We start from the raw sequence: 23,269 nt of genomic DNA, 5'->3' as shown, positions 1-23,269 counted from the left end.
CATGTGCGTCTTTATTCCCTCCTTCCTTGTTTTGAGAGAACCAGCTAAAACGAGCACTTGACCGTACAAACATAGCATTAAAAAACACACAAAATACATTCCACACCATTGCAGGCCCTTCTCCGTCCCGAATGCAAAATAATAATGTGGCTGCCCAATTAGAATCATTTCATAGACTTAAGACTGACATCTGATTAGCAGTGACCAACATGTCTCAAATATTAGTTAAGAAAGCTACAATCGCTTGGTGACAAAATCCAATGCGAGAACTGTGCCAGATGACTTGGGGTATATTTTAGCATTGGGGGGGGTCCTCGATTTTATGAAGTTTGTTGGAGATTCGAAACTCATTCGCTTTGCTGGACAGCAAATTATTACGTCACTTGTACTACAGATGATTGCAATAATTGATCATCTGTCGATACTTTGTGTGACATGCATGTGTGTAGAGTGCTATTTTTAATCATTACATCAAAACCCATTACAAAAATGTTTTTTCCATGGTGGAGGGATGGGGGAATCTGGAACGGACAACTTGCATTTCCATTCATTTCAATGGGAAAAACTGATCGGTCCTTTTTTGTTCTGAATTACTTGAGTTCTGTTAGCTTAATGCTAACACTGAATGGAAAATGTCATAGATGGGCTAAGGACTAGCATCTGCCTGGTAGTTTTATAAACCTTTGGGCACCGCATAGTTGTGACGCAATACACGCACTTAGACAGATCAAAGTAATATGCACAGGCATATATTGGTTATGTTTTGCAAAGAACGACGAATATTTCGGAGTCTCCATTTGAGCCAAAGTGTGTCAAAACCAGTTGAATTCCATTTACAGGCTATGAAACAATGCCATTCTGACATGTCTTTTATCAGGCATAATATCAGAGTGCTAATTTTCTGGTTCAAAAAGACGACAACTTTTTATGTTGTGTTTTGGGGGTATGGCTGCCACCCGGATTAAAGGCTGAAAAATGTTTTGAGACGGGTGTGTTTTGTGTTCCCAGCCAACTCAACTCATAGCTCAAGGCACCACTATCCAAGACGGAACCAACCAGCTTTTGAAGTCTCTGTGAAAGCGAAGCGCCCTGGCGGGGCCGCGGCTCCCCCAAAAGGCAACCGGTCAAAGGTTCTAATCGCAGCGGCCCACACGAGCGCACCGCCGGGCCCGAGCAACCTGCGTTTTGCCTCCTCTTCTCTCGGGGATCAGTACAAGCCCACGTTGTCCCACTCCACCAGGTACTGCACCTTCCCATCGGGCGTGACGCGTCTGGCCAGGATTCTGACCGCCTCGCCTCCGCCCCAGCTCCTGGGGAGCCGCCCGTCGTGCGCCCCGTCCGGGCTTCCAGCCCCACCCGGCAGGGGGCAAGGCGGCGAGTCGCACAGCAGGAGGTCTTCCGCTTGCTTGTGTCCCGGCTGGTGCAGGCGCTCGCTGGAGTTGAGCGGGTACGGAAAGCAGGGCGGAGCTACTCGGCGGCCGTCCTCCGTGCTGGCCGCACCAATCGAAGGAGGAGAGGAAATACAATTTAGCCGTTCGTCCGCAACCGGTCCACTGTCAAGTTCACCCACAACGATTCGCATCTACGATTCACTTCAATGAGTATATTTCAAACCCTCAGCCTGTCAACGGCCTTTTCTGTAAGTCATTCGTGAAAGCCGATCGACATTTGCAAACCTCGGCTTAGACTTTGGAAAGCTATCATCAACATTTTGGCTTTTTTTTTTTGGGCGACTGATGCCAAACCAGGAAACTGGAAAAAGTCATTGCCTGTTTATTTGCAGCGCTAACTGACTAACGTGCAGCTGAAGCCGAATCTGTCAGAAAACCAGCCAAACGGCGATTGTTTGCAATCATCTTCTTTTGACTGAACCCAAAGACAATCAATCTGCTTTGCCGAAAAGGCAAAACATTTCTTATCGAGAAGCTGAATTTGATGTGGGCGCAAATGCGGCTTGCTTTGATTGCGAATGCGTTGCGGACGAATGAAAGAATTGCCAAGCAGACCGCTTTCTGAAGAGCAACAACCTGCTGGAGTGATGCAGACCTCTGGCGAGCGCCGTGTGGTAGAGGGCGTACATCCGCTTGGGGGGAGAACTGTGCAAGAAAAAGTAGGCACCACTTTGTGAGCCTCTGAAAAAGCCTTTACGCAATTTTTTAACCGCTCCAATTCAAAGCAAAAAAACCAAAATGACAGCCAGCACGCGTCACCTCAGATGGAGTTCTTCCTGGGACTTTGCAGGCGCATACAGGCCGTCTCCTCCCGCGTAGCCGTGGCAAAATGGCAGCGGCTCCACTGCGTTGGACGGAACGGGCGGCGGACAAGCCTGGACGCCGGAGACAAAGCGAGATGCCGCCACGTGGTCGGCATCATCATTTGCTACCGATCGTGGCGAGCCAAACCGGCGGCGCCGGACCGATTGAAAGCTCGTTTGGACACTGACCTGTGTCTCGGTGATGCGCCGCTTTGATTTACGTGATTCGGGTGCAGGTGGCCTCCTCTGACACGGCAGCGACGGCGGGCTGAAACGTAACAATAAGGATGCAAATGAGAAATCGGGAAATTCTCGACAAATATGAGTCCACTTTTTGATGGTTCTTATGACTCGTCACAGCACACAAACTTTTCCAAAAATGGATGTAGATGTCGCCCTGTAGCCACAAAAGTAAAACATCCAATTCGTGGCAGTGCAAGAGAAAAAAAGAGAGCGGAATGGAAGTGGGGGCCAGTGCACCCTCTGGTGGACAAATTGAGCAACGCTTATTTATTTATTTATTTATTTATTTATTTATTTATTTATTTATTTATTTATTTATTTATTTATTTATTTATTTATTTATTTATTTATTTATTTATTTATTTATTTATTTATTTATTTATTTATTTATTTATTTATTCTTTGCTAGCTTAGTCGGATTGAACGATTGCTGTCAGTTTTGTGAGCAAACAAGACGCTGACCTTCTGCGATGGGAAATGCTGATGGGCGGCTCAGTGATGAGGGGCGACGAATCGGACAACAGCGGCGGCGGCGCTCGAACCTGAAGACCAAAAAGACACTTCTTCTTCTTGATTTCTTTTCCAGAGACAAACCTGTGCGGGAAAATATTTGACGTATGACACAAAAGAATGAAATAAGCCGACAAAGGCATTTGAAGGCACGGAATTTGTGGCTATCTCACCGGTCCTTTTGGGAGTTGAGTGCGTTGAGGAGATTGTGACATCGCTCTTGCCTTGGTGTATCAGAGAGCTATGCAAAGAAAAAGAAAAAAAAACGGCTCTGCTTTCTCTTTTTAAGCTTCTGTCAACTTTGCACTCTAGAATGCTTTGAATTCGACATTAATGACAGCTAATGGGCTTCGGGCCCGTGTTGCAAAAACCAAATTTCGTCCGATTTCATCATGGTGCTTTTAAGCGGAGGATTCGCAGTACCTCGCCCAGGAGCAACGAGTCCCAGTTCTCGTTGGTGAAGGACAAGATTTCATGGTCAAAATCAAAGTATTTTCTCTTGCAGCACAGGGACAGGTGGTAGAGCACCAAGTGGGCCAAGTCCACCCTGCATTGGGAACGAAGAAAGAGAAAGAAAGTGAGCCGCTTTGCACGCGACATGCGTGGCTATCAAATGTTCTGTCGTCACCAGGTCATGGGGAGTCTTTTGACTGTTTCGGGTCCTTTATTACACACTGAGCACTGGAACTGATAAAACCTGAAACAAATGCAAAGAAAACAGTCAAAACAATTGCAAAGCAAAGAGGAAACCCTCCAAGCATGATATTGGAATGGAACTGATGTCAATCCACTTCCGGTTTGGAGCCAGGTTTGCGTTCTCGCAACCCGTGCGTCGACAAAATAATTCAATAAAAGCATCGTTGGGTGCTCAAGCCAAAGCTCAGCTGTTTTTCTGCCATTTCAAAAAATCATGCGAGTGACTGACGCCGGATCTCGGTTGACATGGCAACAACATTGCCGAGCAGCAGCCCTTCTATGGGCTGAAAGTCACGCGGCAGAGTGCAAATGAAACACGCCCCTCTGTAGCGTTATTGTGATACGGTTTTAGCTCTGTTGCTAGCTTAACGTCGCGTGGGAAGGGACTTACCGGTCGCCGTAGAGGATAGGCTTGCTTAGACACTGCGTGCAGGCCTCGTGGAACCACTGGCCGCAGCTTCCGCACTGAAGCATCTTCAGGTTCCACCTGCACGAGAAACAAACTTTCAGTTCCTTGCGTGCGTCAGAATTTGCCGTACGGCCTCACTCACTCTCCGGGTCCGGCGCAGTAGCAGTAACACTGCTGCTGATTGGACAGGTGCTGCGCGTCCCAGTCCAAAGACGTCAGCTGATACGGCAACCGCAGCTTCATGGAGTGCATCAGGCGAGCAAAGCGGCCACGTTTAATGGCACCCCCTCTCTGGGGAGGGCGGGATTTCAGGACGGGGTGTTAGTGGCCGGACGCTCAGTCATACCAGAACTATCCATTGTGGGAGTTAGCAAATAGCGAGGGCCGACCGCCACGATAATACGGTTTCTATTTGCGACCTTGGTTGCCACGGCAAAGACGCACTGGCGACAGATCCAGGATTCGTCGTCGGCTTCGGGCTCGATGCTGGGCGTGTGGCACTCGGCGTGATAACCTGCGGGAGGGAGGGAGGGAGGGAGGTGAGAGGGAGGCCTTTGACATTTTGCGCAAGGGCACAGCCCCTGTTGCGCCGCCACGCATCGCTTTACCACTCCATTTGCGTCCTGGCAGAGGCAGCTCTTTTGAGCTCAACGGGCACGCACGCACACGAGCAGCCATGATTGTCAGATGGAAAAAAATCTTAGCTTGTTCCCTGCCTTTATTTTGATCATTGGGGGAATTTGGACCTCATTCTTGCCATTTTGGTTATTTCCATCTTTGCCACATTCAAGATGGCGTCTGATTTATTTGGGCTGTCTATGCTTTTCAGCGCAGACATTTTTCTTGAAAGGAGTCACGCAAAGAATGCTGGGTATTGGGCCAAGCACCGCCATCAATCACACGTCAATCAAGATTCCGACTCGGCACCTCGTATCTTTTTCCGCTAATGCCTTTTCCCCCCAAAATATGTCATTGGCTTGCCTTCCAGTCACTACGACGTTTCTGCAAGGGACGCGCATAGATCATTTATGACGGCGCCTTGTTTATTTTCCTTTCCGAGTCAGATCGTCAAGGTCGGTGCAGGAGCAAGATGACGGTGCGTGATGAGGTGCTCCTCCTTACCATGGCGACATTTCAGACAATTTACGAGGGGTTCTTTAAGAGGCGGGGCCTCGCAGATACAGCAAACGTCTTCCTCGCCGGCTGCGACTGCATGAGAAGAAAAGGAAAATAAGGGCTACAACAATTTGTTATCCTTCTTATCCTTCATCAAAAGCGCAAATTGAAGCTCCGGCTTGGGCAACATTTTCTTTTGACGAATATGTTGGGGATTCCCCCCCCCCCCAGTCAAAGGGGATTCCCCCCCTCCCAGTCAAAGGGCAACATTGTGATGTTTTTTTTTTACATCCATCTCAGTGCGCCCTCTGCTGGTGACTACAAATGAGGTCAAAGTGGCCTCAGGCTCGTATTGCAAACGTCACACAGTTTACTGGTTTTCCGAGGAAGAGCTCGTGACGTTGACGCCAATTTCAGTCGACAGGTCCAAAACAAGATGGCAGCCCCTGAGACGGACGACATGCGATGCCAGCCGTTCGTCACAATACCGTTTTTGGCTGAGTGGGGCCGTGCACAACATATTCTTGCAAATGTGATTTTGGACTGACAGAAGAGTTTTCCTCACAGGAGTGGATGTCTTTTCTCAGGACCCAGAACTCGGAGTTGTCCTCAAACCTGACCAGGCAGCATTGCTTGACGGTGTCTACCTGAGATGGGTCGATTAGTCGGGGGAGGGGGGGATTGACACAAAGCGTCAGGCTTCAAATAGGCAAAAGGGTACACGAGAACGCACTTACCCGCTTGACGTTGCCCAGGTAGAGGAGCCCGTCGCTCCATCTGGCCAGCACGTCGTCACCCTCGCTCACTCCCCCCATCCTAAGCCCACCGACACACGCACACTCACAGATGTGCAAATGGAAAATGGGATTTATGCGCTCCCCACTTGAATGAGGGAAGGATATGGCCGGGAGGAAGAAGAGGAAGATGAGGTGTTTACACCCCCCCCCCCCACCCCGTTTTGGATACGTCGTCAGTGGGGTTAAACGGCTCTTCTCCCTCCCTTTACCTTTTTTTTTTTTTTTTTTTTATAGGTGAGCAAGAAGACGAGCGCACACGTGAGCGAGCGAAACAAGCAACGATGCCAAAGTGGCTCATGATGACCGCCGCTGCCGTCCACTTTCAGCAGCAGCAAAACTTGCCTACCTTCTGTCAAGTCCAACTCCTTCCTTCCTATTTCCTTCCGTCCGTCCTTCCTTCCTTCCTTCCCGTCGGGGTCACGCCGATTCGCGGCCAGGCTACGTGTGCATCATCATCTTCATCATCATCATCAGCAGCAGCAGCTTCTTCTTCACCGCTGCCTGTGCATGCGTGCAAGTGTCAGTCAAGAGGAGGAAGAGCAACTAGGAAGCCAGCATGCCTCCTCTGCCGCCTTGCTTTCTGCCGCTCTCCTTTATGTTTCTTTTTTATTTCGTTTTCTTTTTTGCCTCAGCGTTACCGATCGCCTTCGCTGTTTTATTCTGAGCAAGCAACTGCCAGCGTATATCAAGCCGCCAGAGACGCCATCTTCCTCCTCCTCCCCCTCCTCTCTCTCGCTGTCTCTCACTGAACGACTTGTTGTGACGCAGACATAAAACACGGAGATAGAGAGGGAGGCAGATACAGATAGAAGGGGGAGGCTGCTCGGTGACGGGTGGACAGACCCCCCCAAATTGGGGCATGATGATGATCATGATAATAATGGTGGCGAATGGCAAGATTTCGGGATGGGCGGGGCGAGGGGTGGGGGGGTAGGCGGCAGCGTGCAAACCTCTAAACGGTCAATTAGGCAGCCAATTAGGGAGTCTTGAAACACCTCGTTAATTGCCGGGGCTGCCTGGAAGTTGGGCTGCAGGGAGGGATGCCCCCGGAAAATTACATCATTATTTGTCTCCTGTGGATGGATAACACACCTGAATAGCATTTGACCCAAAACTCCATGGTGTGACCTTATAGATTGTTCTCAGCACATTCGATATCAATTATACCCCCAATAGATGTTTTTATCCACAGTGGTGTGAAACATCCAAATGACATTTTCAACTTTTTTGCTGAACAATTGATTAAGGAGGATTTACGCATTTCAGGACATAAAAAATGTCTGGTGGGCTATTAGTACATTTTGAAAAGATCATTTTGAGGTGTGTTGTGGAAGTGGATGAATTTCACTTCACTCTTTGAAAATCTTGACGAGTGTAGCTTTTGTTTATATTTGAATGCATATGGGTGAAAAGTAGTGACAGGTTGAAGCTGCTTGCCTAAATCACGTTTTGGTGGCGTGCTGTGAGATTTGAGATTTTCTTCGTATTGGCAAACGGGCAGCATAGTGGAAAGTGGCGTTTCAAAATGGCCCCCGGCTGCCAGCACCTTCTCTCATGGTGGTCTTTTTCCTGCAATTCAAAATGTGTCCACCAGGAGGAGTGCATGCTACGTGAAGAAAATGCTCATTTCAAGTTGATTGATAGACTCAAAAAAAAGCTTTTTTAAACACTGACTAATCTTTTTTTTTTTTTTTTTTTAACTTAATCACTCACATGATGATGACAATTCCATGACTAAAACGATCACCTTCGAATTGTTGGGACTTGGGACCAATTTAAAGATAAATTCCTTTTGAGAAGACACACTTTCTTGTAATTTTACTGTCACCTTTGTTTTGGTTTCCCTCTGAATACCGAGAGAAATTTTCAGAATTTTACCTTTCCAAATTGACCCTCTCCACACACACACACACACACACACACACACACACACACACACACACACACACACACACACACACACACACACACACACACACACACACACACGCACACACGCACACACGCACACACGCACACACACACACACACACGTACACAAACTGTTACAATATACGCGTCCAGTTCGAATGGAAAGACTGTGGTTAATAGCTTTTTTTTTGCACATATTACGTTATTGTGAAGCATTTTTAACTTTCCACTAATCTAAATATCTGCAGTTATTATTACAATCCCTAACCAAGAGCGTTTAAAAAAAACTGTATACATATTTTGTTACCGTAATACCTACAAAAAAACATTACAAAAAATCTGACCTCCCCAAATGGAAAAGCAAATTTCAAAAGCAGAGATTTTACGTAAATTATTAGATTACATCTTTCATTTTCTCCTTTTTACTAGTCTATTACACTTACACTTTGCTACTTTGGTGGTTATTACACTGCATTGCCGAGTGTGATTGATTCCGTTTTATGAACGTTACGGCAATGGCTGTTGCGCCTGTACACTGCGTCCCCCAACTGGCCACCGGCGGTACTGCAGGTTCCACCCCCTTCCCTAACTTTCTCACCGACTTGGTCTATCCTCTTGTGCGAAACCATGGCGCTTCGACCCGACCTCTTCGCTGTATACGTGGCGTCGCAAGTTATTTTTCTATGCGCGGGATCGGCCAATGCGGACGGCGTTTCGTCGTTGCTGCAGCCGTATGACTTTTTGTACTACTCAGGAGTGCGTTCGTATTTCAACGGGCATTGGGCGAAGGCTGCGGAGATGATTGAGAAGTCCATTGTGACCAAGGAGGCTCTGTTTAAAGTCCGACGACAGTGTTATGAGGAATGTGGAGCAACGGGAGAAGATGCACTCCAAAAACTAGGTACGTAAGCCACAGTCATAAAATAATGTTCTGGTCTTGGCACAATCGTGAGTTATCATATCTACGTCAACGTTTCCCAACTCTTATTGAGCCAGTGCACACATTTTACATCAGAAAAACAATAATAATAATAAACGGCACACCACCAAACAAAACAAAAAGTGGACTCAATCATCACCTCATGGCAGAGTACTGTCACTATACGTGTCTGGCATAGCTCGGTGCACAAAGACACAAATACATAAATCTCAGATGTCAAATGAAGCTAAACCTGACCCTCATGGTCATCTTTTCCTCAATTCAAATAGTAGTTATCTGTCATATAAAGGATAATACACTGCTTCTTTGAGATACAAGAAACCCAACATACAAGTTTTTTTGTGGAGTAACACATGTATAGTAATAATACTCACGGGCATATATTCTTCATCCTCTGCGAAGAACGTCAAAGATGCCTGTTGTCACCGCTTCTCTGTATTGTCAGACACTGAGGAGGGGAGCCTGTGGGACCTTTTTGCCCTGGACTGGGTGCAGAAGAAGGCAGAGTGCTTGAGATTCTGCGTGGGACGCTCGGTCAGCCATGTGGGACAGCTACCCGTTTCCACGGACATCGATTACGAGTTCGGCAGCCGCAACGTCTACAACTTTCTGCAGGTTACATACTATAAGGTGGGTGACCAATTGCAAATGGTTGCTAGTTGCTGGAGACTAACCCCTTCCCTTCAGATCAGTCTATTACTCTTTGTTGCATTGCTTTCTGTAGATATGAATAAAAAGTTTTACAATATTGTCGTCAGATGGAGAAACTGAAGAAAGCAGCAGCGGCAGCCCAGACATACTTTGTGGCTAATCCTACTCACCTGGAGATGAGGAACAACATCGAGAAGTACCGAAGGATGGAGGAAGTGACCGACGACGCCTTCTACGACCGGGAGATGGACAGCGAGAAGCACTGGGTGAGGAAGAAGAAGAAGAACAATGTGCTTTGACGCTCTAAAAGGGCCTAGATGCAAGCTGCACGTTGAACAAATGATGGTCTGGTTGTGTGCAGTTTCTGTACGATTCGGCCGTCCAGCACGAGGAAGCGTCCGAGTGGACGCAGGCGGTGGCCGCGTGGCGAACGTGCCTGAACGAAACGCTGCGTCACATCGACGAGTGCAGGGTGCAATGCGTGGTGGCTGCACAGTGCCTGCCCGAGGACCGGGGAGTGGACAGCGTTGACGGGGTCTTCGAGAAGGCCGCAGGTACACACACGCAAGTGACTTGTCGAATGAAATAAAACACTTACCTGAACACAACTTTTTTATTTTCAGTTCTTTCCCTCTCGCTGTTATCGTGCCAGCAGTCGTGCATAACTCAGGTGTCCATGCGTCCCGGCAGGATCTCCTCTCAGAACGACTTGCTGCCCACTCAGCTGGAACACCTGCACATTGCGCAGTTTAAAGGTCCGTGTTAGCCTTTGCAAATGCCTCAAAGACCGAACAACTAACTTTTTTAAGATAAAGTTTTACTTTGCGGCTATCTTGTGGCATCTTGGTGCTAAGGGACAGTTAAATCGAGGGGGAGCTGCTTCATTGAGTCAGCCATAGCCATGTCTACTAAAAGTAAAGTAGTGCTTTGCTGCCATCCGGTGGCAGCTATTGGAAACTACAAAGATTGGACTACTGGGATTACTCCAATATTTGCGCATCCTGTCTTCAGCTGGAGATGTGAGAGGCGCCGTGCAGACGCTTCGTTCCCTGCTGCTCTTTTACCCCTCAGACAAGGACTCCATAGACAATTTGCAGCTCTACCAAGAGACACTAGGGGGAGACAATGAGTCACAGCCTGCTCAGGTAAAGCCTCCACACCAATGGTCACATCCTTTTTCTACATGCTTGTCCGATCGGAGCTGACTTTGGTCAAGAGGGAGAGTTCAAGTCTGAAAATGTTTTGGATGTGGGAGGAAAGCATAGTGGGAAAGATTTGTCTCATTTTTGTCTCGTACATGTCTACAGGAGATCGTCCACTATGTCAAACGCTCGTTGCAGGAGAAGGAGCTTCTCTATTTTGGCATGGAGAACCTAAATTACACATTCATTGACCCAGTAGGTCTTCATCATGAACTTTCATTTGCTTAGGGGGAGCTTTTAAAAGTTATGTGTGTCCTGTGCAGGATCTTTGGACACCTGAGGATATCGTCCCAGAATCCCTGAGGGAAACATGGAAGTAAGACAGCTCACAAGTTGGGGGAAAAACAACTCAAGCAAAAGTCGACGATGATACAACTCGTGTTTCTTAGAGCTGAGAAGGAGAAGATGATCGCAAGACCTAACGAGGAAGAACAACAAGAGGAGGTGGACGACAGCGGCTTCTTTGCAGGTTCAACACGCACCTTCTAATTGGAATCAATTGAGATTTTTTTTTTTAAACTCATGCGTCCCCCTGGTTGATTTTCTGCAGGTGGTCCAGTCCGTCAGGTGGGTGTGACCATCACCATGGACGAACTGCTTCTCAACGGCACCAACCGGGTGGTTCTGGACGGAGTCATGACTGAGAAGGAGTGTGACAGGATGGTGCAGTTGGCAGCGGTGAGTCAGTTCAGTTCAGAGGTTCGACCTTAAATCTGCTGTTTTAACTCAAGTGTAAATTACTTATCCCACCTTGTTGATTGTCTGGTCTCATAATAGGCCGTTGCATCAGCAGGAGACGGTTACCGGGGGCGACGGTCGCCACATACGCCTCATGAAACGCTGGACGGCCTGACCTTGCTTCGAGCTGTGAAGGTGAGACAAAAGCAAAATCCAAAACAAAGCACAACACGAGATTTCGTCACCCCTGCGTCAGCTGGCTCAGGACGGGCTGGTCAACCAAACGGACGCGAAGCTGCTGCACGAGCTGGGGGAGCGAGCGCGTCTCCTCCTTCATTCCTACTTCAGGAGCCCTTCAGGACTCTATGTGGCCTTCACGCACCTCGTCTGTCGGAGTGCCATTGCAGGTAAGTAGGTGAATAAGTATGCAAGATTTGAATCAAAACAATAAAACTGTATTTTTTGGTTTGCAGGGGACCAAGAGGGCCGAATGGACTTGTCTCACCCGGTCCATGTGGACAACTGTCTTCTTGAGCCAGACACCAGGCAGTGTTGGAAAGAACCGCCTGCCTTCATACACAGAGACCTCAGGTACACATTTGGACTTTTTGGCTTTTGCCATTTCAAAAACAATCCTTAGAAGATTTACAATTATAACCGACAACAATCCCGCAAATTATTTGTTCGACACTCAAATTGAAATGTACTTTGTATTTCCCCTGCGTAGCGCTGTCCTCTATCTGAATGACGACTTTGACGGTGGCGAATTGGTCTTCACCAACAGGGACGCCAAAACAGTCACAGTAAGTACTGTCAAACCGTTTATGGTGAAACAAGGAAACCAAAAGATGGCCCGCTTTCTTATTTCCGGTTGAAGTTTTTTGTAAAACACACTCATAACACTCAATTTGTATCATGTATAATTAAACATGAACCAAGGCATGGCATGTCAAGAATTAGTTTAGGATTAGCAATGCAAAATGGCTAGGCTAATGGAAACTAGCGTAGATGTCAACGCTACAAAGCATACAAAAAAAAGAATAAAACTTTTTATACTTTACATAGCAAAATATTCACCTCATATTTCGTCTAACAAAAGTCAGCTAGCTTAATGCTAACACAGAGCTGTATGGCCTACTCTGGTGCTAAACCGAAGCCTTGCAATTCTAAATTCAGAATTCTGACTTTACAAAATGGATGTATTATCAAACATGCAAGTGTTCCTAAAGTGAATATTAAAATGTGGTTGTGAAAATCAGGTTACAGTTCATACAACAAGATTCTAAACATTTTGTGGCCTCGCCTTGCAGGCTCAAGTCAAACCGACGTGCGGCCGTCTGGTGGGCTTCTCGTCGGGACCTATCAATCCGCACGGCGTTACGGCGGTGACAAAAGGTCGCCGATGCGCACTGGCACTCTGGTTCACCAAGGAGAAGCTCTACAGAGACATGGTAAGCATGGACACTGAGAGAGCCATGTAAATATGGTGGACTGTTCTTTCCAAAGAAAGTGATGATATCTTTTTTTTGTCGCATCCCCGCAGGAGCGAGAGGAGGTGGAGAACGGGTGGGCCCCTGATGGGGAGAGCGCGGCAGAGAAGGACGACAAGGAGGGCGGCGGAGCGCCCGCCCCTCGGAACGTTCGCAACCAAGCGCCAGCCAAGGGCAGAGCGAGAGAACGGGTGACGGCGGGGAAAGATGAACTGTGAATGTGAGCCTCTCATTCAAACCCAAATTTAGTGGTGAAGATTTCAAACGCAATAAATTGACACCAATGTCCAATTTTCTGAGGTGTTGCTAATTATATGGCCACTCCATCATCTCTACGCAAAAACAAACGTTCTTCATTTTCAGTGACATTTGACACAGTGATTATTTATTCGAAAAGTGAGTGTGTAAATACTGTATTTATACTTACTAAAGAGGAAAGTAAACTTTTTTTCCTTTTGGTAACCCTCTGCAGTGTGCGAGTACATTTCTTTCCGTTTCCCTCACAATCTGTTTTTTGGAAAATATGTGAGCGATTTATGAGTCAAATTGTCCAAACTTCAATTTGGGCTGAGTCTTGCCCGAGGACGTCACCAGGGCCCGCTTTAGCCTCAGACAATTTAAGAGGTGAACCAGAGTTTGAAGCTATAGCTCCACGTTTCACTACTAAATTTTTCAGACCTTCTCTTCAAATAAATTGAGTGCATTTATAAAAGCATGAAACGCATAAAAAGGACTTTGCAAGGTCTTTAATCTCGGCTCAAGCAAATGTTGGGGGGGTTGTATAAGTATCAAACCAGGAAGTCAGTTAAAAGTGTCCATTAGTTACACGAGGGCCGACAGCAGAAGGCAAATAGCGATTAAAAAAAAAAAAACACACAGACATTGGGAGGGGTCTTTGAGGGATGATAGAAATAGAGAGATTACTGCTAATCTCTTCATAAATGAGTGCATTTGTTTATGAAGCTTAAAAAGTCTCCCATTTAGAATATGGAATAGTAATCCAGCCAGAGAGAGAAAGATGGTTTAATCATTCGACAAAGTGACGCTCTCAGCCAGCGCCCCCCACCCCACCCAACCCAACTTCATGTCACCCCACCCCCACACCTCCTAAGAGCAGCCTCAAGTGCAGTTTATGTCCCATATTAACACTCTCAGCCCCCCACGTCTCCGTGTTATAATTCCCCTCCCACCACCACTTGTCCAGAATTGGGTCGATGGCAGTTGGCTGAAACCCCGGCGTACCCGAAACATCCCTCTTTGGCGGGTGTCACGTAGCGCATGATGTCACGCATGCGTACGACCTCACACCCGATGCCGTAATTAGACATCGCCGCAGGAAGTCTGCGTGACATCTCATTATGTATTTGACTAGAAATTACATAAGGCCGCATTGCAATATTGGAATCGGCTCCATCGTGCGAATTGGACTCGGGGTGGCGATGCGTGAAGAGGACAGGGCTTAAAATTCAAGCGCGCAAGAATGGAGACAAGAGTGAAACATAATAACTAAACTGACTTTGACTTGCTCCGTGACCACATTTATTTGTCACTCAAATCATCATTTCCCATTGAAATGAATCAGAATGCCATCAATCCGTTCTAGGCTAAAAACATCAATCATTGTAATGTGTATTTTAACAAATATAGCACTTGATCCATAATTTTGCGACATTTCAAGTACACTCAGCTCATCAGTACAATACTAACATCTGTTATTCTTCTCAAAGGATAGTCTTGTTAAATTGTCTATTTACATATTTTGCTGCACCATCTATGTTCAATCGATATCCTGACAATTAGTATTAAGATACCAAGTTGAAATGCTAAGATAGTAAGACATTTACATATTCTCTTTATTTTATAATTTTTCTACATCTCTCTCCTGCAAAATGACAAAAATGGAGTTAGCCCGCTGATTCTGAGCAGCTCATATCCGCTCCCTCTCGGGTTTGGTCAACATCGGCCCTGCTGCCACTCACGGAACTTTCAGGATTAGTGACGACTGCACCATAAAAAGTCATACACCTCAACCCTGTTCTTTTCTTTCCTCTCCCCTCCCCTCCATTATTTCCAGCCCGGGATTCACCCCACGCTCGTGTCTTGTGACCCCCTTGCTCCGAGCAGGCCAAGCACCTTCTTTGGTCTGCCCCCCTTTGCCTCTTCTCCGTTTTGTCAGCACCCCCCCCCCCCCCCAACCTCCAGCAGCAGCCACCTCTCTCTGTCCATTGCTGGGTTTATCCCCTCATCCCTGATCTCCCTTCATCCCTGCAATCCTCATCTGTTCCTCACAGACTGGACAGAACAGAAGAGGAGAGCAGAGGAGAGGGACCGGCCAAAGGGAGCATCAGGCCCGTTACAAAAGTGAACGGAAAGTGCTGCCATGGTCAGAGGCTGACTGACTGCTGCAGCCGTTTGACTACATTCATTTGTTTTTATCTTTTGTTTTTTTAAGTCATCCGGAACATTCCAAGAGGAGTCTCCAAACTGGTGAGGCCCATTTTTGTATTTGGTTAGGGATAATTACACTGGTCAACAGCAAATTTTGATCCGAGATGGCCTATTGTGTCCTTAACAAATTTTTGATGCTGATTTCAAATAAGTCTTTACTTTTTTTTTCTAAACATCCAATCTTTGAAATCATTTAATTTTAAGTTTGTTCTAAATTAGCAATATTTTTTTTACCATGTATTGTCATTTAAAAGCGAAAAAAAAAATTCTACCTGTTGTCGAACCTGACCCTTAATTCATCGATATTATTATATTAATATATTATTATAATATATATTATATATTAATAGATTACCCATTATATAACTGTTGTTTTATTATTAAGGAAACCTGATTTGCTTGATAAAAACAAGGGCAGATTAAGTGCAAAAAATTCTAGATTGCATCTCTGATTGAAAAACTGAATTTGTTGCCCATTGTTAATTACAAGAATTTGAACATGAGTTTTTTTGTGTTCTCTCTTTGCATCTCTGATTGAAAAACTTAATTTGTTGCCCATTGTTAATTACAAGGATTTGAACATGAGTTTTTTTGTGTTCTTTCTTTCATATCAGTGAAAATAGGAGAGTAAATTTGTACCTAATGAAGTAAAATTTCTTCGGAATCTAATCATATATTTTGACGAAGAATCAGAATTTGACTAACATGACTTTCACTCTTGTGTCCGACAACCCCCACTCGATCCAGGTCCCCCCCACCCCCTCCTCCCTCTGGTGTCGTCCCCTCCCTCCCTCCCTCCCGTCTCTTATCCACATGCAAAGAGCAGTCAGTAATCGGATGAGAGCAGATTTGATTCAAAAAGGCGCCCGCCTACCCTTTTCCCCTTTAAAAATCTCCACCGCCGACGAGATTTAAAACTCACTCTCCTGACCCCGGTCTTACGACCCCCCCCCCCCCCCCCAACCACCCACGGGTAGTGGTGAATCCACTTTGCCATCCATCACCACCGTCCTCTCCTTGCAGCCGTTTAATCACCCAAAACAATGACGGAACAAGAAAAAAGCCATTAAATCAGCCCGAGGCTATCTCTCATTACTGTAATTTTATTTTAGCAGGCTCGCACTCTCACTAAACACACACACACACACACAACTTGCCTTCAGCGTTCTCTCGTTTTCACTTTAGACAAATGAGAGGCAAATCCATCAGGTCGTGTGTGGCCTGATTCAAATCAGGTAGGAAAGTGCCAGCCACTGGAAATATTGTGGGCCCTTCGTATGATCGAATCGATCGGCCCCGTTGAAATGAATTAACGTCATTAATCTTGTCTTCCCCTAAATAAATCACAATTAATTTCGTGGTTTTTTTTTTAAACAAACAAAAATGCCGTGTCTTTGAGTCATAAAATATAATAAAAGAGAATGAAAAGGAAAAACTAGTTCGATGAGTGACATTAGGAGCTGAGAATGGCCAATTGTGAGAATCGAGACGTGAGCTGTGGCCTACAGCAGCTCATTGCAAGTGTCATTTTTTTAAAATGTTTTTATGTTCAAAGCATGAGAAAATTAGAACAATTTTTTTTTATTGAATTGCAGAAATCTTTTCAGTAAACATTCCAAAATCAAAGTTATACTCGAAAAGCTGACATTACTCACTGATTTTGTCCATCAGAGAATGAACTGGCTCTTTTAATCACAACATAACAAAATTCAATTCCAATCAACAATCTGGACGCACACACACACACACATACGCGTGCGCGCGCACACACACACACTCCACACCCCCTCTCTCGTATCCTCTCCCAATACTTTGACGTGATGACATTCTGACAGGATGTACTGGTTTGTGTGTACATACGGGGCGAATCATCTGTAGTGCAAATACTTTTGCTCGCTTGAATATTCATATACTCTTGCCTGAGCTCAACTGGATCTGTGTTTGAGAGGGGGATCGTGTGTGTGTGTGTGTGTGTGTACGTGCTCTACCAGTTTCTGTGTTTAATCAAGTTTGCAAAGCAGACAGGAGCCCAGTTTGACTTGCAAAAACGTTACTTCCTCGACAAGCCCCACGCAGGTAAACGCCAGTGTCTTGGCCACACTGGGCTGGATGGACCGTGTGAGGTTCTACTGAAGCAAAATATTCAATTGTGTTGTCCTTTCCTGGCGGGGGGGCCTTTTCAGCTTTCTAGCGTCCCTGAGAGTGCCTGACGAGCATCGCCATGGGTGAAATGGAGCAACTGCGAAAGGAGGCAGACAGTCTCAAGGACCAGATTACTGTAAGTACGCTGCATGATGGCACTTAATAAATAGAAAGAAAAGCAACAGTGGAATCATTGATGTTACATACCAGACAATAGTCGTCCTATAGATAATGGAAATACATCTGAGCATTGGAATTGCTTGACATTTAAAAAAAAGAAAAATCTATAGGTCAAAATTTCATGTTGCTAACAGAAACTGCCTTTCAGGGCAGTACTTAAAATCCCTAGTGGGCCATTTGACACAAACAGTTTTTCAATGGTACTCTTCTGCAGTGGTATTATAAGATCAAAACAAAAAAAACACTTGGAATGAAATATGAGATTGGATTTTTAGGACCTATTTTACCGGATGATTTTGTGACTGTATGCACTTAGGCGGCGCGCAAGGCCATGCAGGACATGAGCTTCCAGGAGGCCGTATCTAGCATCAACGTGGTGGGCCGCGTCCAGATGAAGACCAGGAAAACACTGAGGGGTCACCTGGCCAAGATCTACGCCATGCACTGGTCCACTGACTCCAAGTAAACGTTCATTTAAATCTCTTTTTTTTTTTTTTTTTTGAGATGATGTAAGGAATTTTAAGATTTTGTGTTAACCTGCGCCCAGGTTATGCGTGAGTGCGTCTCAAGACGGGAAGCTCATCGTGTGGGACAGCATCACAACCAACAAGGTGAGAAGTTACTCACCTGTCGTGTTTGGTTCTCCTGCGGGAACGGCTCCGTGTTTGCCAAGCGGGTGGTGAGCAGGTTTTTCCTCTTTGAAACAGTCGCCAGTGGGGAAGGAAATGTCAGGAAGGTTTGACTGACGATAATAATAAACAGTCGTTGGTGATAGCACAGCAGGTCGACTTAACTAGATGCCTGTACTTCATCCAGGTGAACGCCATCCCCCTCAAGTCGTCGTGGGTGATGACATGCGCCTACGCCCCGTCGGGCAACCTGGTGGCGTGCGGCGGTCTGGACAACATGTGCTCCATCTACAACCTGAAGGGCAAGGACGGCAACGTCAAGGTCATGCGCGAGCTGGCGGCTCACACGGGCAAGTGGCAACAAAAAGACTCGCCAACGTTCTGCCGCTGCGGATGTCAAGCACTTATTACAGCTTTGTCGTCGTTGCAGGTTACCTGTCGTGCTGCCGTTTCATCAGCGACAGCGAGATCATCACCAGCTCTGGAGACTGCACTTGGTGAGTCGTCTTGGGTCGATTTCATAACTGATATTGCAAACTTAATGATTTAGCTGAATCTTGTGGCGCCGGTGGTCTTGGTTCCAGCGTGCTGTGGGACATCGAGACGGGCACCCAGAAAACTATCTTCGCGGGTCACCAGGGAGACTGCATGTCCTTGGCCGTGTCCCCGGACTTCAAGTTGTTCATCTCGGGCGCCTGCGACTTCACGGCCAAACTGTGGGACATCCGGGAGGGCAACTGCAGACAGACCTTTGGTGGCCACGAGAGCGACATCAACGCTATCGGGGTAAGAACACGTTGACGACCGTGCGACGGCCGGTATTCACCACCTCGTCCGCAGTTCTTCCCCAACGGCAACGCGGTCATCACGGGCTCTGATGACGCCACCTGCAAGCTGTACGACCTGAGGGCCGACCAGGAGCTCATCACCTACCAGGATTCCAGCATCATGTGCGGAGTCACCTCGCTGGCCCCCTCCCTGTCGGGACGTCTCCTCCTGGCCGGCTACGATGACTTCAACGTTAATATTTGGGACGCGCTCAAAGCGGAAAGAGTGGGTGAGTGGGCACGCTGTGAATGCCACCAATTCAAATGCTGCCAAAACAAATGATACCGAATCAAATGCTACTGATTTATAATCAAATTCTCCGTGCAGATTCAAAATTAAATCCTAGATTCAGAGTCAAAAGCTACAGATTGAATCGAATACTACCGAATTAAAATCAAACCACGGCATAATTGAAAATCAAATGATTGAGAAAAAAAATTGTAATTTTGCAAAATTTTATTTTATTCTCTCTAAACACGACAGGAGTGCTGGCCGGCCACGACAACAGAGTGAGCTGCATCGGCGTATCCTCGGACGGAATGGCGTGCTGCACGGGTTCGTGGGACAGCTTCCTCAAGATTTGGAATTGAGGCCTCGGGGCCGGCATCGGGATCTACATTCACGGGCGGAGGATTTAATTGTGCCAATTTTTCATGTCGTTGGTTGGATCATGTGAATGAAAATTCCTTTAGTTCATTATTACGCCGCGGTCTGGCACACTCGACCTCTGCAGTCAAGCGGTTGTCAAACACAAGTACACTAGATGGACGTCCGTCATGTAGGTTGGGATGCTGTGTTTTATATCAAGCAAACTTGTTTTTTTTGGTTAGTTTTCCAATAGATGCTCATGTTGACTTGCTCTTCTAAATAGAATTCGACATCCTAGAGGTTTTTGTGTTTGTATTGAATGTGACACTGGCTTGTTCTGATCCCCCCCCCCCCTCAAAAAAAATGAGACAGTGACAGATGGGACCACAAAGAAAAGTGGTTCACTAAGCACTTACAAGCAAGGAGCCATTTGTCTCAGGATTTAGCAAAACATGCTATTGAACACATGTGACCGCAACTTTTGGGAATTTGTTGTTTAGCATATCTTTCCAAACAGACTGTCAAATAAAGATGTGATTCTATATGTCTTGTGGTCATTTTTGTTAGATTCTACTGTGAAAGCAGACGTGCAAAAACAAAAGCTTGATGGGTAATAGTCAACGCTTTTATTTATAATTTACAGAAGGGTCAAGAAAAACTGCTTATGGTGGTAATAAAAGACAGAACACAAAATCAGTCCATTTTGAAAAGCTGTACACATAAAACCACACAGAAAGAGACATAAAACAGATGAGTGATGAAAATATTTAAAAAGAAAAAAGTTAATGCATCATTAATTTTCCTTGTTCAGAGAACCGGAGAGAACTCTGCGCTCCACCTGGCCGAGCCGAGCCTTCTCTGGGGTGGAACCTTTGAGCCTCATCTGGAATAAACACAATAATCCTCTATTTATTCATTTTTTTAAGTAAACTGTTGAGTCGCGGGGATGGACCAATGTTTAGTTGTTGAGCTGATGAATGGCATCGTAGCTGATACGATGTATGATAAATAGGACGACTGATCGAGCTAGCCAAAGCTAATAGCAGGAGACTGTTAGCACACCTCAGGAGAATATCACATCAAAAGCGGTAGCTAACTAAGGCCAAAGAAATAGTTAGCGGTTCAGTTTGTGGTAAAACCTTTTACCCTAGAATGGGGGAAGACGAAAAACTATGGGGTAAGCTAATTACAATTTGCTTGCAAATTCAGTCACCTTGTGTGTTACGTGGGCAAAATATTCTGCGGGAATAAACAAATGAGTTTATGAAACATGTTCTTATTTAATTGTTGAAAAGGAATAAATTGTTTTGCTGACCTGAGGATGTCCCCTTTGTGAATTCTGCAGAATTTGCAGTGGGGAGCGGCCTTCTGTAAGGGAGAGAAAAATAATGAAACATGAAGTACATGTAAAATGCTATAATCAATCAAGAAATAAAACAGTTACACAGGGACGCACCTTTCTGCTTTTGTTTGCCAGCGCTCCCCTTGTTTTCATTGTTGATGCTCTTCACCGCCACCGCCACAGCCAGCGGGGACGACCCCCCCTTGGCACCTTGCACGGCCCTGACCCTGAGCCCGGTGGCTCCAAAACCTTTGCCCAGCCACTGTGGCTTGAACACCAACTGACTCGGACTCCTCATGTCCAGGGTGAGGCGGTGGGTGTCGCTGGGACATTGCAAGACGGGTGCCTCGGAAGCCTCCTTGGACACCTCTTGGGTTAATTCCTGCTGCTGCACGGGGGGGTCAGAGGAGTCCCGAGTCGGCTCGGGCGTGACTGCGGGAGGAGCGTAGAGGTGGTCCAGTCCGCTGCTGTCCTGGTGCACCTCGTCAAGGATCTGGGGTGAGGGCGCTCCCTCGAGGCAGGTGATGAGGCTCATGCTCAGCCTCTTGTGGAGCGGAGACTCACAGGCCTCCTCTGCCTCCTCCAGGTTGGCATCGTCCGTTTCAATCTCCACTTCCGCCCCAGGTTGCTCCAGCAGCACAAAGGGGCTGCAGGAACTATGCACTCTCTGAACGGGTGTGGTCATGAGGTTGGAGTGTTGAGTCAACGAGTCGGAGACGTGTGGCTTCGGTGGAGTCAGAAGAGGCTCGGTGGAATCCGGCTCCTCGCCCTCGAGGACGTCACAACCCTCTTGGGCGCCGACGTCATTTATGGGGACTTTGCCTTCGGCTTCCATGTGGAATAACATTCCCAGACGTCGTGCGAGGCTGCCCACTTTGGCTGCAGACAACAACTTTGATTATTTATTGCATTTTGCGAAGTCTAAATTCTAAGTGCTTCGTTCTGATATTTTTGAGGAACCAATTTCATGTGCAGTACATTTCAAGTAACGTTGCTCATATGAAGAACTCTGATCAAACAAAGTTACCTCTCATGACTTCTCGGACAGGCGTGCGGGAAATGCCTACAGTGGGTGAGCGAGGATCGCCTTCCACTAAAGGACACTCACTCGTCAGCTCATCGGTTTTAATCGCGCCAACCTGTGAGGAGTAACAATGGTTACTGCTAGTCAAGGGTGATAGTTGATCTGAAATTCGAAAGTTTGTACCTGAATGGGTGTGCGGTCAATGGCCACCGATGGGGAACGTGGATCGATGAGCCGAGCCACCCTGGAGTTCTTGATGGGCGCTTCTTGTTTGGTTGCAGCCCTCTGTGCTATCTTGCTCTCACTGGCTCCCATTCTGAGGTTTTTTTTTTTTTTAGATCAAACCTGAACAGCCACAAGACTCTTAATTACACGAAAAGTCAGTTTCAGTGCCTTAATAACAATTAGTTTGAAAGAGAAGGCTAACTGTTTTACTTTTTAACATTAAGTTGCATCAGCATTTCCCTTTAGGACTAATTTACTCGAGTTTAAAGCATTGCTAAGGTCATTTTTCAAAAGTGTCCACCACATAACAACACATAATCATTTTCTAATTAAATACAACAATGAGAAGATCCTGGCGTATGTAAATCTCTGTTTTATGCCGTTTGTGCTTTTTCATGTCTTGTTTTGGTATTAGTTTTAAGTCTTTTCATAATTGGCATACGTAAAGGCTTAAATGTAAGTTTGTAGCGTGGGTAAACTGGGCTAACGTGCACTACTTCTGCTAATGTGATTACTTTCCCGTTTACATTAACGACATTTCTACTTTCTATATTGCAACACATTAATGTCTAGAATAATCCAATAAAGCCCAAATGCTAAATGCTAAATGAGCTACTTCTGTTAATGTGATTTCTTTCCCGTTTCACTGACGACGAAAACAACATTTCTACTTTCTGTATTGTAACACATTAACGTAAAAAAACATCGAGTCTATAATAATCCAATAAACCGGGAGCCAGCAGCGAATACATTTTCAAGCTTACCCTTAAAAGTAGACAGTCAACGGATCGTAGAGACTTTATCAGACGTTCCTTCAAACACAAGAAATAAAGTAGCGTTCAACTGAAAGGACTTTCTCGCGTACATTTAAACGGCGTGCTAGGTCACGTGCTTTTTGAATGAGCCAATCAGCGGGTTGGTACGTAGCCTGTTTTCGGTGCTGAATGGTTCAGAGCAGAGTGATCG

General features: G+C 46.1%; 4 protein-coding genes across 6 annotated transcripts; 2 read left to right on the top strand and 2 right to left on the bottom strand.

Moving 5' to 3' along the window:
- Positions 1 to 6,777, bottom strand: phf1 (PHD finger protein 1). Its single transcript, XM_061289198.1, has 15 exons — positions 6,372 to 6,777; positions 5,966 to 6,044; positions 5,794 to 5,875; positions 5,235 to 5,321; positions 4,532 to 4,626; positions 4,255 to 4,403; positions 4,095 to 4,190; positions 3,636 to 3,704; positions 3,431 to 3,554; positions 3,181 to 3,248; positions 2,960 to 3,091; positions 2,444 to 2,522; positions 2,211 to 2,326; positions 2,028 to 2,096; positions 1 to 1,490 (listed from the first exon to the last, which is right to left on the bottom strand). Exons 2-15 carry the CDS (start codon positions 6,041 to 6,043, stop codon positions 1,208 to 1,210), a joined length of 1,527 nt encoding a protein of 508 aa, XP_061145182.1. The 5' UTR covers position 6,044; positions 6,372 to 6,777; the 3' UTR covers positions 1 to 1,207.
- Positions 6,778 to 8,506: 1,729 nt separating this feature from the next.
- On the top strand, positions 8,507 to 13,364 carry p3h3 (prolyl 3-hydroxylase 3). The gene is made up of 16 exons (XM_061289813.1): positions 8,507 to 8,837; positions 9,322 to 9,506; positions 9,635 to 9,793; positions 9,889 to 10,081; positions 10,151 to 10,282; positions 10,539 to 10,672; positions 10,835 to 10,924; positions 10,993 to 11,045; positions 11,119 to 11,198; positions 11,280 to 11,407; positions 11,507 to 11,602; positions 11,664 to 11,814; positions 11,881 to 11,998; positions 12,135 to 12,210; positions 12,718 to 12,858; positions 12,951 to 13,364. The coding sequence occupies exons 1-16, from the start codon at positions 8,564 to 8,566 to the stop codon at positions 13,113 to 13,115; spliced, it is 2,175 nt and encodes a 724-aa protein (XP_061145797.1). The 5' UTR covers positions 8,507 to 8,563; the 3' UTR covers positions 13,116 to 13,364.
- A 1,819-nt stretch (positions 13,365 to 15,183) lies between these two features.
- On the top strand, positions 15,184 to 20,256 carry gnb3a (guanine nucleotide binding protein (G protein), beta polypeptide 3a). 2 transcript variants are annotated; one of them, XM_061289516.1, is made up of 9 exons: positions 15,184 to 15,384; positions 17,529 to 17,623; positions 17,984 to 18,129; positions 18,215 to 18,278; positions 18,484 to 18,646; positions 18,727 to 18,793; positions 18,881 to 19,082; positions 19,137 to 19,353; positions 19,608 to 20,256. In XM_061289516.1, exons 2-9 carry the CDS (start codon positions 17,567 to 17,569, stop codon positions 19,712 to 19,714), a joined length of 1,023 nt encoding a protein of 340 aa, XP_061145500.1. In that variant the 5' UTR covers positions 15,184 to 15,384; positions 17,529 to 17,566; the 3' UTR covers positions 19,715 to 20,256. The 2 variants fall into 2 exon arrangements, with proteins under 2 accessions (XP_061145500.1, XP_061145499.1); XM_061289515.1 differs by lacking the exon at positions 15,184 to 15,384 and adding an exon at positions 17,258 to 17,421.
- A 59-nt stretch (positions 20,257 to 20,315) lies between these two features.
- cdca3 (cell division cycle associated 3) lies at positions 20,316 to 23,211 on the bottom strand. 2 transcript variants are annotated; one of them, XM_061289513.1, is made up of 6 exons: positions 23,068 to 23,211; positions 22,262 to 22,423; positions 22,082 to 22,193; positions 21,169 to 21,933; positions 21,028 to 21,080; positions 20,316 to 20,595 (listed from the first exon to the last, which is right to left on the bottom strand). In XM_061289513.1, the coding sequence occupies exons 2-6, from the start codon at positions 22,391 to 22,393 to the stop codon at positions 20,506 to 20,508; spliced, it is 1,152 nt and encodes a 383-aa protein (XP_061145497.1). In that variant the 5' UTR covers positions 22,394 to 22,423; positions 23,068 to 23,211; the 3' UTR covers positions 20,316 to 20,505. The 2 variants fall into 2 exon arrangements, with proteins under 2 accessions (XP_061145497.1, XP_061145498.1); XM_061289514.1 differs by having other exon boundaries at positions 22,262 to 22,441; positions 23,068 to 23,160.
- Positions 23,212 to 23,269: the final 58 nt, after the last annotated feature.

The sequence above is a fragment of the Syngnathus typhle genome, linkage group LG10 (assembly GCF_033458585.1).
Source record: "Syngnathus typhle isolate RoL2023-S1 ecotype Sweden linkage group LG10, RoL_Styp_1.0, whole genome shotgun sequence".
In the NCBI taxonomy this organism is placed as follows: domain Eukaryota; kingdom Metazoa; phylum Chordata; class Actinopteri; order Syngnathiformes; family Syngnathidae; genus Syngnathus; species Syngnathus typhle.
The sequence above is the reverse complement of the archived record's forward strand: the minus strand, read 5'-3'. Positions and strand labels throughout refer to the sequence as shown.

Bases quoted from the DNA above. Each gene is read 5' to 3' on its own strand.
- phf1 (XM_061289198.1), bottom strand. From the start codon at position 6,043: ATGGGGGGAGTGAGCGAGGGTGACGACGTGCTGGCCAGATGGAGCGAC. The intron at 5,322-5,793 runs GTGAGGAAAACT...CTTCTCATGCAG, and splicing joins GAGAAAAGACATCCACTCCT to TCGCAGCCGGCGAGGAAGAC. The intron at 2,523-2,959 runs GTCAGCGTCTTG...GTTACGTTTCAG, and splicing joins AGCATTTCCCATCGCAGAAG to CCCGCCGTCGCTGCCGTGTC.
- p3h3 (XM_061289813.1), top strand. From the start codon at position 8,564: ATGGCGCTTCGACCCGACCTCTTCGCTGTATACGTGGCGTCGCAAGTT. The intron at 10,082-10,150 runs GTACACACACGC...TTTTATTTTCAG, and splicing joins GGTCTTCGAGAAGGCCGCAG to TTCTTTCCCTCTCGCTGTTA. The intron at 11,199-11,279 runs GTTCAACACGCA...GATTTTCTGCAG, and splicing joins CGACAGCGGCTTCTTTGCAG to GTGGTCCAGTCCGTCAGGTG.
- gnb3a (XM_061289516.1), top strand. From the start codon at position 17,567: ATGGGTGAAATGGAGCAACTGCGAAAGGAGGCAGACAGTCTCAAGGAC. The intron at 18,794-18,880 runs GTGAGTCGTCTT...TCTTGGTTCCAG, and splicing joins AGCTCTGGAGACTGCACTTG to CGTGCTGTGGGACATCGAGA. The intron at 19,354-19,607 runs GTGAGTGGGCAC...TAAACACGACAG, and splicing joins GCTCAAAGCGGAAAGAGTGG to GAGTGCTGGCCGGCCACGAC.
- cdca3 (XM_061289513.1), bottom strand. From the start codon at position 22,393: ATGGGAGCCAGTGAGAGCAAGATAGCACAGAGGGCTGCAACCAAACAA. The intron at 22,194-22,261 runs GTACAAACTTTC...TACTCCTCACAG, and splicing joins TTGACCGCACACCCATTCAG to GTTGGCGCGATTAAAACCGA. The intron at 20,596-21,027 runs GTCAGCAAAACA...TGTTTATTCCAG, and splicing joins CACAAAGGGGACATCCTCAG to ATGAGGCTCAAAGGTTCCAC.